This window comes from Pagrus major, chromosome 18 (assembly GCF_040436345.1).
Source record: "Pagrus major chromosome 18, Pma_NU_1.0".
NCBI classification, from domain to species: Eukaryota; Metazoa; Chordata; class Actinopteri; order Spariformes; family Sparidae; genus Pagrus; species Pagrus major.
The window spans coordinates 20096225-20109722 of NC_133232.1; the positions used below are offsets into that span (position 1 = coordinate 20096225).

The 13498-nt window shown below is 43.7% G+C and overlaps 1 protein-coding gene across 5 annotated transcripts in view; it reads right to left on the reverse strand.

Moving 5' to 3' along the window:
• The window catches only part of gria1a (glutamate receptor, ionotropic, AMPA 1a), a 76102-nt gene extending 62814 nt beyond the window's left edge, over nt 1–13288 (reverse strand). For all 5 annotated transcript variants that reach the window (XM_073486846.1, XM_073486845.1, XM_073486849.1 and 2 more), the window contains exons 1-2: nt 13201–13288; nt 12920–13054 (exon numbers count right to left, since the gene is read on the reverse strand). In XM_073486846.1, the coding sequence (XP_073342947.1) occupies nt 12920–13054; nt 13201–13288 (223 nt within the window). The remainder of the gene's footprint in view (nt 1–12919; nt 13055–13200) is intronic.
• Nucleotides 13289–13498: the final 210 nt, after the last annotated feature.

Here is a 13498-nt window from a genome sequence, read left to right on the forward strand (position 1 = left end):
AATACTCATGGGAGATTATATTACTTGAAACAGGGGGTAATTGAAGGTTAATAAGGACGAGCCAAAAAGCAAGCATGTCTTGGAAATGTAGGTGAGAGCGGACAGAAGGTGAAGCCGGCTTGCTTGAGAGGAGAAGAAACAGAAGCATTAGTGTCTGAGAGGGGAGATGATAGGGAGACTGCTGCGAACAAAGAGAACAGATGCCAGCCTAGCAGTGGGAAACATAGGGACCACACTGCGAAATCTAGATTTCTCCTATTTCCTCAAAGTAATAAAACAATGGCACGGCGTTGCCTCATTAAATGGGTAATCGAGGGTGTGAGAGCACTCCCCTCAGCTCCCAACATCCTGTGCCTCACTCTCTAACCCTCTCACGCTAGGCCATTGTCTCTCCTCCTCACTGTTTTGTCGCCATGTTTCCAATCTGGTTTGCAGAGGAGCCCTGCCGCCTGCTGAATAAATGCTTACCTGGGCAGCGGGTCAGAAACCCAGCTCAGACCAACTCCTGTCAGGGGGTATGGAAACTCCAATTATCTCCTTAACAATCATCCCTTAGCAATTATCTCCCCATCTGTGTATCAGTGTCGACAGGTGCAGAGGGACAGTTGCGCTCACACACTTCCATTTCTCTGACAGAAGAAGTGATGGAGGTGGATATGTGGAGCAAGAAGAGACGAACACACAATCTGCATGCTAATTCATTAGGAAACGTTGTATAAATTAACAACTGTCTTCGGCAAATTCCAGCCGAGCCGCTGGGAAATGAGAGGAGGTGTTCATGATGGACCTGAGCAGAATCTCTGAGTTACAGCCAGAAACGCTGCATTTTCATTTTCTTACAACAAACAACTAGAGGTGCAAGTAACAATTATTATTATTTTTTGATTAATCAGTAACACTGAAAATGTTTTTAATGTCATATAACACTGAAATGGCCGTCATAATTTCCCAGACAGTTCCTCAAGGTTACATCTTTATAAAAGAAGCAAATTCTTTCATTTAAAAAGCTCACATTTCACACTTTTGCTTGATTATTGAAAGTTTTATTGAAAATTGTATTAATGGAAATTCATTTTCTGTTTGTTGACTAATCAATCAGGCAGGGGTAGGGTATGTATGATATATATTCTTAGCAAGCTTAGCAACCGTAGCACAGCCAGCCTGTAGATCTGGGCATTAGCCTATACAAATAATTTGGAGGGTGTTGTTTTATTAATACGAACAAAACCCAAATCACAAGAGCAAAAAGTGTAGGGAATGAATTAAACAGTAGGCTATGTTTATCTGCTGCAAATGTTAGCATGCAGGGCTAACTGGCTAACTCCCTGGTAATGCTAACGCTAATGCTAATGCTAATGCTAATGCAAAGTTCTAAACCAACTCTCATGAAGCTAATGATAATGAACTAGCAAGCTAGCAACAACAAAATATGCTCAAAATATGGTTATTTCAGCCGACAAAATCAAACATTTTTTTGAATTTTCAACAGTAAATCTGTCACTGTTACCATTGCAAACTGTATGTGTCCTTTGTGTGAATTAAGCAGCAGGCTATGTTTATCTGCTATGACAATAAGCTGCATATGTTGCATGCGGGGCTAACTGGCTAACTACTTGGTAATTCCAAAAAAACACCAAAAGTCCACTTTTCACAGCTAGCTACAACAAAATATGCTCACGACAGGGTCATTTCAGTCAACAAAATTGACGGTTGGCAGCTAGAACTGAGAAACCTGCTTTAATCCACCTATGTCTGAGGTCAAGGAGCCTTTGTCTTGAAAAATGTGTGGAGGAACAGTGCGAAAACAGAAAACTTGCACTAGTTTGTCTCAGTGAAACTTTTAAAATTAGCCACAAAGGTCTGACACATCCATGAGACATATCGTCATGGAATTTAATGTCTTATTGTCCAACCGTAATGCCTGTGAGTGTGTTTGGATGTGTGTGTTTTATCTTGTTTGCTTTTCCGACCTCCAGCAACATGGCAAGGCAGTCATTTAGTACTGAGAGCATCAGCGGCTGTGCAGTTGACAACAGCAGTCTTGTGCTGTCATCGTAAGAGCAGTTACACCATGTCTCGCTGTTTAATATGCTTGTAGGCTTTGTTCCTCATTAAAGTACACAGAAGCTCCCGAGATGTGCTGTACGACAAAAAAGAGGGACTCCGCTTCTGTCTTTGCTGCAAAACCATGACAGCTGCCGTCAGCCGGCGCTCGCTCGTCCCTCCACCCCGCTGCACAAATCCTGGTCCTCATCCCCGAACACATTGTTTTCTAATTGCCAGCCCCACACGTCTTAGCTCAGACCTCCACGTCCCAGCTGCCATTACCTCCAGGGACGACAGATTTGTTTTAAATACTTGGTGAGTGTGCATGCATACAGAGAAGGGTTCGGAGCAGGCTTAGAAAGAGGAGAACAAATAGAACCAGAGTGGACACTGCCGTCGGTATCGCGTGTGTGTTCGGAGGCGTGTGTGTGATAAAGACTGGTTTCTTGTCAACACAACCGAATTGACAAACCTCGAGGCACCGGCTCGCCATCAGGGTTACTTTTATGTGGCGAGTGGTTCTTAGAAAATGGTCATGCAGCGGGTGGGATTAAATGACAGGATGCTTATTTTCCCCTTCCCAACCATTTCTGTCTTCCGTCACCCCTGCCCCGTGCGCACATCCCCTCTTCCTTTCTTTTGCAAAGCAAAAAGGGCACGCGCAACACAGAAACAATCTCTATCCCCCTTCTGCTCCACACTCTATCACTCTGCTGCTTGGGGAGCCGTTTTGGCTGATCTACATTGATTGCTATGGGCCATTCTCTATCCCTGGCGCTCCGGAGCAAAAAATCCAAGCCTTCTCATTCATCAAACTAGCACCTGCCAGACTCTAGCCCTGGAGAACAACCGTCAGTTGTTGTTTTTTTTTTCCTCCCCATTCTATTTGTTTTCTCCTCGACAAATAACTGTCATGTCCCAAAGAGTCAGGAGGGAGCGGTGATCTGCTATTCGTCCAACTTGTTCAATAACACGTCGAACAGTCGGTAATCCCTCTGACACGCATGCACTGTGGAAGTCAGTCACCACAGCTGTACCTCAATGACTGACACGGTAGCTACACAATAAAATACAACACCCCAGAGCCTCACTGACACCAGCCACTGGGTCTGGAAATGTGGCTTAACCTCCACCCCCCACCCTGTTCCTCATAACACATACATCCCAGCTGAGACACTCCTTTCAGTGGTGTTGTTTGCCCCTGGAGGGTGAGAATGGAGCAAAAAAGAAAGAAGAAAATGTAAGAAATACAGAATAAAATGTTGGATATTTATAGCTTCTAATTTTAAGCATTTCAGTGCTTAACAGAATTGGTAGAAATGTCTTTTTTTTAGAGATATTATTACATATTTATGCTTATAACTCCATGGAGTGATAGCTTTGGAAGTGTTGCATTGAATAATACATTAAAAGCATCTGCTCCAGCTCAGTCTCTTGTTAGCTATTGTGTGTGTGCAAGTGTGCGACCACACAACTTCACAATGCAGACTCACATGTTCGCACCCATTTCTGTTTAGTTGTTAGAGCAAGAAACTACTCTGATGAGGAAAACTAAAGGCAACTGTGGCAGTAGCCAGACGCACAAGGAAACATAACATGGCTACAATGGTTTTCTCACGCATGTTGAGGGATGGTGGATGGATTTTTATAGTTATGGCCAACATTTTGGTTCTCAACTCATTGAAGCAATTGATAAGATCTGGCAATACAGCTACAGTGCCACACTTAAGTCCAATGGAAAAAAATAGTATGGCATCCAGTAGAGTGCATACCTCCGCCAAGGCCCAACAGCTCCCTTTTATTAAATCAACTTCACACTTCATCACAATTGATAGCCTCACACAAAATTTGAAACCACCTGCAACTGCTTGACCATAATTCAAGATAGCCAGATTTAAGATCTGCATCAAATTGTACTCACTCATAGATACCAGCCAACTAAATACACCTCAAGATCCATGCGTAACAAAGTATCAACAAGTGATTCATTATCACTCAATGTTGAAGAAAATGAGAAAACTTCCTGGTCCGTCCCCATCCTCCTGCAATTTTTTGTGGAAATCTGTTCAGTAGTATTTGTGTAATCCCGCTGACAAACATACCATGCAACCAACCAACCAACCAACCAACCAAAAAACCAATAAACAAGGAGATCAAACAACAAACAGACAAACAAATGGACAAAAGTGAAAACATAAACTCTTTGGTGAAGATAAAAACAAAAAAGACGAGCAGTCAGCAAAGCCGACATTTAAGTTAGGTTATCTAAAACAGTGATTTCCAATCTCAGGCTTGGGAACTGCCCAAGCGGTTGGACGATAAATCTGAGCAGTCACAAGAAGATTAACAGGCTAGGAAAAAGAACATTTATCCTACAAGAAAAAAATCACATCTCCAAGTGAAAAAATATCCTCTTTTGGTTGACATAGTCATAACCCACTAACAGAAGCAGTGACTGTGTTTGAAGGGTCACAAGCTAAAAGGTTTGGAACCATTAATCTAAAATAATTTATTTTGAGGTAAAACTGAAAGTAAAATCACACGGAGTGCAATAGGTCAAAGTAGAATCAGAAGTTTGGGTAATAATTGGACCATTTCCTTTTTTTCTCTCTTTCTAATTGGTTTGGTTAACCCTGGGGTGTGTTTAAAGTCTACCCAACTGTCTGTGCCCGGATCTCAGCACTTAACTTGAAGGGTACAATGTTATTACTAGTCAAAAAGGAACGATGGACGAAATTACAGAAATAAGCTGTAATAACCTGGAATTATCCTTTTTATGTTGAGTCACACTTCGTCTCTTTGCCTCTCAGAGACTTTCGATGAACATTTTATTTCATAAACTTTGACTTGCAGATTTAGCATGGTACGTGAAAAGAAATCAAAACGTGTAGACACCAAGCTCAACTCCCTGATTCTTCTCATTTGGGAGTGATTGATCCTACCAGTGTCCAGCTATATTTAACATTACACTACCAGACTAACTGCAGCTTTTTGCTCAATATTCCCTGATTATCTACATCGATCTGACACCGCATATTTCTTTGCGATAAATGGGGAAATTTTCTCCTCTGCAAGCAAAACTTAACTGAAGACATCCAATTTGTTTGATATCTTCATAATTAAATTCAACACCATGAAAATATAATTATAACTTTAATTGTTTATACCCGTTATTAAAAGTTAATTTCGCTCGCATCACTGATAAAGTCTATTTCCAACCCTTTAGGACTTGATTTACCACTGACGTTTGACCACCCCTGGATTTGACCTCTACCTGTACACTCTCTCTGTGACAAAGAACTACATACATCCCATCACCCAACAGTAATTCATATCAATCCTATAGGCCTGCCCGGAGGGAAGCAACCCCCCTCCTCCCATCCTTGCTGTATTGATCAGCTCGGCAGGCCTCTGTACTCAATTCATTGATCATGGCTGCCTCGTAGATCTTCCTCCAGTCCTCTCTAACCGGCCTTCATAGACCCCAGGAAATACTGCTGCCTATATCGCAGTGACAACACAAATTGTCTATTCCATGAACACTAATTAGTCTCTAATGAAAGGTTTATTATCAGGGCGGCTGAACTGGACACAAAATCAAACGCAACCGTGCTAGTGACTCACAGCGCTAAATGTACATATAATTCAAATTCCATAGTGTGAGATGTTACATTTTGTTGCCAGGTGCAATATTCTGCAGGCAGTTTTTCAACCAAAAATAGCCAAAGCTTAGCCTGAATCTCACCACACACATGTAGGATATCAAAGAGAAAAGTAGATAATACAGGCGTGAGCCTGCAGGGGATTTGACATGAAGCTAGCGATTCAGTGACGTCCTTATTATAAACCAAGTCAATAGCAGATTATGGTAATGTGATATCTAACTGAGGGGGACTGTGACTAATATTCTCCATGTACACACAGCATCCCTAGCAGTTATTTTTAACCGCAGGAAACATGTAAAAATGAGTCAATCCAGCAAGTGCTTTCACTGAAATTGTGAAAACAAAGGCGCATATAGAAAATGAGCCATGATCCATACAAACAAGTGCCGAGAACGCAGGTGTACCAGTTGTTTTGTGTATGTGAAAGCCATAAAGAAGACAGGGGAATGCAAATGAGCTCCAGTATTCAGTCTCACATTATGCAGACAGTGTTGCCGTCGTCATTACTACCCTGATGACTCCACAGGCGGGAAATAAGATGAATCACTTCACCATCAACATTCAATGTTTCTATCTCTTATGTTTTGTTTCGTCTCTCCTCTTCGTTTTCTCATTCACCTTTGCCCTAGTCCACCCAACTCCCCGACCTCTCGACCCTTTTCTCCTGCTCATCAGGCAGGTGCCAGCAAGTATGTGTGTGTGTGTGTGTGTGGTGGGAGGGCTTGCTTGTGGAGGAAGTGGCTAGTCATAAGAGCCAGCTGATGAGTATCACCCTCATCCGGAGCTCCATTCATACCCGTGCACAAGGGCCCATTCACCCGCTGCTTTTCACACTTGTGGGCCCCAAGAGCCCCGGGCACGTTCCCACACTCACACACACTTACAGAGGTGAACTGTCACTCAGTCAAGACATCCTACACAGATGCCAGAATGGGCACCCAGATGCATACACACACTCCTCCACTCGGTCGCATTATAAAGAAATCCAGGAATAGGCTGCTTTTCTCATCTGACTCATTATAAACAGGCCCTGGAGCCCTTCTTTTCCCTCAAAAACATGTCTCTATAGCCTCCACATCCAATACTCTGTTAGAACGAGTGACACACAGCATGAAGAGGTGTCACTTTCATTCAAGCCGTCTCCCTCCGCTGTGAATCTTTCTGACATGCTTGTACCACAGCCCACCATCATACCCATGGACTGCAGTGATATGCGTGACACGATGAAGAAAAGATGTCATATTTGATGGCATCGTGCAGAGGACTGAGAGGGGTGACTAGATGGAGGGAAGATCTGTGGACATCCTGAGTGCTGAAAGTGACAAGATGTAGTGTAAATCAGCTAAAAACTGAATATTGGCAGTGAGCCCTGATCAGATAATCAGTTTCAAGATGTTTCCTGAAATCTTTCAGACCAGGAAAGATCTGTTTTTATACTTTTACCTGATTGTTAAATGGATTTTGAAAGCAATTAGCTGATTAAAAAGACAAAATAAAAGCAGTAAAGAGAAGGTACATGCTGCATGTGAGCTATTTGAGTCCAAATGGCCATATTGTTCTTTACCAACCTCCTGTATGTTTGCTGCTGCCTCTCCACTCAGTGTACGCTGTGACTAAGACATCATTGTGCTCTCTCTCCCTCTCCACATCCCTCTCTGCTGCTATAGGCACCATATTTGATCCACTAGCGACATCCCTGGAAATGTTCAGCAGCAGCCTGACCCTCATATTCACATCACATTCCCTTCCGAGCACAGGACCATCTCATTAATGAGGGCATCTTGGGTGTGTTTACATTTCATTACACAGCTATGCCTGGCTCCCTGGCCTAAATGGCTGGGGGGCGAGGGAAGGGTTGGGGTGTCGCTAGGGATTGTCCAGGTTTCTGCAGCTCTTATTGTATTTTCAACGATATCCTTGCAAATTATTCACACTATAAAAACAACTCTGGACAGAATGAACTTCATAAAGTCTGTGTTTTTTATGGACAGGTAGGAGAACTACACTAAATAAAGGGAAAATGCAGGGATATAGGCGCTATACTCTAACAGACAGGAGTAAATTTTCTTTTAGTGATCGGGCTCAACATTCAGCAGCAGCCAGCACTTAACGTCTATAAATCTGCATTGGTGCTGCTGCACATAATGCTTTATTTCAAATCCAATTCTGTGCTCATAACTGCATCTCATAAGAACTGCAACAACCACATTACATTAAACCTCTGTGGTAGACGTGGAGATTTGCTTACTTGTTAACATGTGTTTATTTACTTTAGCTCCTATATACTTTGTATACAGCTGTTCTTTTGTGTAGAACTAACACCAACAAGGGGGCAAGTGTGTGTTCTCTGGTGTTGTAACAGAATTATGTAATACATAAATATCTCAGAAAACCATATAATGCCTCACCCCTTACCAGACGTTTATGGCCATTCAACATTCAGAACCAGAACATTTGAAGGTTATACAGAGTCAGTTTGTAAGACTTTCTTTAAATTGGTTAAATCTAAATTGATCCTTTGAGCCTTCAATATCCATGGGCCCAGTTATAAAGAAGACTATGACCTTAACAAGGGACAGCGCAGATGTTGAGATTCCAGTGCATGAGAATTGTCATTAAGCTGACTAGCGACAGAGATGAGATTGCAAAGGCGCAAAGATGAGGTGAGGAAAGAGATTACAGAACTGTGCTGTACACAAGTGCAGTGTCCTTGAGTTTTTAAGATATTAAGTGAAATAGAACAAAAAATGGAGCAACTCATGGCAAGCAAGGCTGATCATCGGCTGAGGGTTTCTACATTGACAGAGGAGGAGCTTAACTTAATAACGGTTCCAGTTCCAAAGCCACGGCTTCATACACTACAGAGTACTAGAATGGGGGACCAGAAAGCCAACCAAACTGCAATAAAGGTGGAAGGTGGACCCCCCTGAAACCCTGGAACCTAATGAGGTGCCACTGAGTCACATTCAATCTTTAGTTCCGGCAACCCAAGCAGTCATTAAGTGTGAGGCCTGGGAAGAGATGAGGACATAGATTAAGAGCAATGACCGGTGCTGACACTGTGGTCGAAGTTATCCGGCTGCAAAATGCACACTGAAGGGAAACTACAAGACATTAAGCTGCAGACATCTCTTAATACAACATGATGTAAATGATAACTTGCCAGAGAAAGACAAGACACAGCAAATACGCCACCAGACAAAGACATAAATACAGTCGAGTAGACTCTCTGTGTAAGGCGTTCCTTGGGGAAATGGAAGGTTTTGCTCAAGGTTGCAAAGATTCAACTGACTCATGGAGACAAGCGTATGGAGGCTTATACTGTGATACCTAATGGGACTGAGAGTCAAATTCTGTCACACAGTGCGGCCTGTCGACTTGGATTGGAAGGAGAACCTGAAGAGTTACTCCTCCACGCAAACATCGGGAAAGATACAGAGACCATTCACAGGGCTACAGGGATCTTCGCAATCTCTGGATTGAGAAATCTCTCACGGGTAGAGCCCTGGGTCTCGCAGAGCAAACACAGCCCATCGCTGCTCCCCTATTGTCTCACTACAATCGCCTCAAAAACACCAAATGAATTGTGAGCAATGCTGCATAACAGCATATCAATTCCAGCTGGTGACCTTTGTTGTGTGTCATGTCCCCCTTTCTCTTACCCATTTCCTGTCTACCTCTTCACTCTCAATCTTTTCAATAAAGGTGAAAATTTACCCCAAAAAATATGTAACACTGCAGCTTGGCAAAGATTTTCTTTACCTTATCAGACCCACAGAGCCTGTCCGGATAGCGCCCCCCATGGATGCCCAGCAAGTCAAAACCCATTCAGGCTGGGCATTACAAGTACCTTCTCAGTGGGAAAAAATGTCCAGCAGTGTTATTTTACCTCCTTTCACTGTCCCTCAGCTGTCACAGCACCAAAGTTCTCCAGACAGGACAATTAGGCTGTCATCATCTTTGAGACTAAGACAGTAAGGGTGGACGCTGATAGGGTACGCCTTTGTGCCACACCGCTCCTGCGAGTACAGGGTATTGTTCCCTCACAAGCCCCCAAGATTGCAACTCTGCCACTTCTCAGAAGTACGTGAGGTGGTTGATCAAAAATCCTATCCAAACTCAAGCATTCAGGGCTGTAATTCCTAAACTGGGCTGTGGTTACATTGTTAGATTGCAGCCTGAAGAGGTGAAGCACACTATGGAGCCCAAACCAGTTAGTGCAACACAATAAAGGAGAACAGATCAGTATTAAACTACTAATCCCAGAACCAGGGGAAGAAACTAAACACAGTTTTGTGAACACAAGTTGGCCATCTCCAGCACCAAAATGGTTCTACCATGTGAGACCTCTCCCTGCAGATAAGACTCTTCTTTGGTTTTTATGGACAGATCTTCAGAAGGAAAATACACCCAGAGTGGCAGGTGCTCCAATCTGAGACCACTCACAGCCCATGTTGACCAAAATAAGTACTGTAGAACAGTCACACAGTACATTTGTTATCACAGCCAACCAAGAGAGTGTGTTCGTGAGATGGTGGAAAAGTAATTTTATGTGGGCAACTGTCTCTAGAAGGGAGAAGGTTTAGAAGAGTCCAAAGCCTTGGCAGTGAAGCCTTGCAATCTCTTGGCCACTGGAGGCTTCAACCTGAGGCAGTGGGCGAGAAGTAACCCGTCTGTCCTCAGCCACCTTCCTGCGGATGCCAGATCTACCAGCAGTGACGTTTGGATGAATCATGATGATATAGAGTCCTATGAATCCAAATTTGACTTTGATTGGCGTCAAATGGACAAGCACCATCCCACTGATGACACCATGATCACCATGCAGAGTATCTGTAAGATTTTAGCGAGCCACTTTGGCCCCTTAGGGTATATTGTCCCAACGTCTGTGAGACAGGAAAAGAGAATGTGAAAGAGAGCCCAAATATGGACACATCAGAGAAAAAGAGAGACATTCATGTCTTTAGCAACCCATCAGAGAGTTGCTCACTTGTTCAGGTCACAGTCCTTGCAGCAACATCTAGAGTAGCACCAAAAAACAGGAGTCTATCCAAAGGCTAGAACTGTGTACTGTTTTAACTGGTGCCCAATTAGCTCAGGTGCTGAAGACACGGCTCAGCTTTCCAATCCGTCAGGTTAAGCTGTGTCCTGGCTCCTCCACCGTCTTAACTGGGCTTAAGGCGAGTCGTGCTACTACAAGGTTTTTGTTAGCACCCAAAATCCTGGAGCTGAGGAATCACGAGGACTGGCAGTACTTGGATGGAAAGAACAACTCCACAAACGACAGCTTTTGTGGCAAGAGACTTGTCAGGCTGTCAACTCCAAGTTGGTTTGGTCACACTGGCCTCAGTTTCTCCGGCAGCCACCTGACGAGTGGCCAGCAATGCCGATATCCTTCCCAGCAGCTGGTGAGGTTGAACTCAAGTAACCTACCGTCTGCAGTGTCATTTCCAAGCTCCACTTCCCCGAACATTGTGCTAACTCCTGGTTTCTACTGCAAGCTCCTCGCACTATACGACCATAGTGTGTGTCATATATTTTGAAGTGAAAATTTGAAGTTAATTAATTTTCCAATGATAATGTTTGTCCAACCGTGTGTAGATATGGAGATTTGATGTTTATTAGGGTTTGTTTTCTTTAGGCTCAACGTGCTTGGTTTAGCTTTCCTTATCTGTTATTTTGTACAGAAACAAACTAATCAACAAGCAGACAAATAGAGTGAGTGTCTGGTGCAGTGACAGTATTCAATAATCAACCTAGAAAGCATTTTAATGCGTCGTCTCTACCAGACATCTGGCGCTATTCAACATACCGAACCAGGAAATTTAAAGGTTACAGCGAGGAAGTCCTTCAGATTTGCTTTCTCTCTGAGTCAGCCATGTGTGTATTTCTTGTATTTGTATAAAACTGCATCATTTTTTCCCCGCACATTGTTGATTCTGTGAGCTACGATTGATAACTGTGACTGCTTTCAGAGCCAGCGGATATGGAATAAAGATCCGTTTTTAAATTCTGCACAGGTTTCAAAGTTGAGATGCAACATTCAGTGTCTGAAAGAAGTAATCAAATGTCTGTCACTGAGGCAACATCACACCCGTGGCAGGGAGACAGGAAGGCTGGTTGTCAAAGGGTATCTCCTGGAAGTGTGCGCCTTCACGATAGTGAATGTGAGTGAGCCACGGGCATATTCAGAGGAGTCGAGGATGGAATGAGGAAAAACACGGCTGAAAGGTCTCGAGGGCGACCAAAATCTTGTCAGAATACAAAGGAGGGATAAGTGCAGGGTTAACGAAGAAGAAACAATTTAGACTGGCATTTCTTTTGTAAAGCTCAGACATGGAGTAATTGTTTGTCTGGTGTAATGGCACACATTATCACCCACAGGAGAATGGCGGCCCCATTGCTCAGACCAAAGACTCAGGATAATGATTTTTAAACTTGTTGACCATAAATCTGGCGTCCTGCTGCCAACATGCCACTTTTCTAATCCACGATGTCACAATTATTCCTCACATGAATTAATTAAAGATTTAATAAGATGTGGCTGTTACAAATCCATATATAGCCCGCATTAATGAAGATCGGATCAGCAAGATCAGGCAGGTAATCCTAAAGTCCTCAAAGTTGAAATGTGTATTTTTGCGTGTGCCTTTGTAAAGGTTTTAGGGGGGAAGAGGTTTAATAGTGTGTGTTCAGCCAGAAAGAGATAATCGGATTGTGATCCGTGGCTAATTAGAAATGCATTTAAAGTCGTTTCCCCTCTTTGTTCACATCAGCCTGAGAGCCCTGATCTGCGCCCTGGCTCTTTGTTTTCCACGTCGGTTTAAGGATGGAAAGACGCATAGGGATCAGTGGCAGCCGTTTTAAAATTCACATGGCTGTAAAAGCTGATGTTATATGACTGTAGGATCTGATGCTGCTGCTGCTGCAGAGGCTGATTTGAAATCCCCGTGGCTTCTCCCGGAGCGCAAAATCACGGTGCAATCATGCCGAGGAAAGCAGTGACAAGAAGTCCTTCTCGGTCCCACGCAACAGTTAAGAAACCCTACAAACACACACGGATCTTTGCAGTAGGCCTAAAATACTGTACATGCGACTAAAGCCGGTGCGGGTTTAACACCCGTGGAGTTTTTACGCTCTTTACGCAAGTCGATACACAGATCGAGAGGATGGAGGCTGAATGTGGGAAGATATAAGAGCCTACTTACAGGCATATGTCATGGAGAAGCTATTCCCCATCTTGACCATATCCACCTGCGGCACCAGTTTGGGGATGTCCTGGTGGTGAGACAGGGCGAAACGAAAGACCTCATATTCGTGCGATTCGGTTGGGAACAATCCTCCTGTTGAGCAGCAAAGAACGAGGAGTTAATGTTGGACACAACGGACTCACCGGGGGGACAGACAACGAGCAGAAAAGAGACACGAGTCAAACTTGAAATAGAGACAAGAGACAAAAAAGCTTCTGACGCGTGTGCGCCATTCTCACCTATATTGATGTTACTTGGGAAACTTGAGCTTGAACCCAAGCACATCCCCAGTAAACTGGTGTAGAGGATGGTGAAGCTTCGCTGCATATTTCCTTTTGCATTGGCGAAGGGAAAAAGAGCCGAAATCCACGCATAGGTTTGTCCGTGTTGTGAAGTTCAATGCCCCGCGTCTCTCTCCCTCCAAACTCCGGTCGCCTCCTGTCAGAGCAGCGTTCACAGCGACACGGAGACAGAACAGCGAGGCGGAATTTCGCAATGGCGAGAGGAGGCACCTTTCTCTCTCCTCTTTCCCCTCTC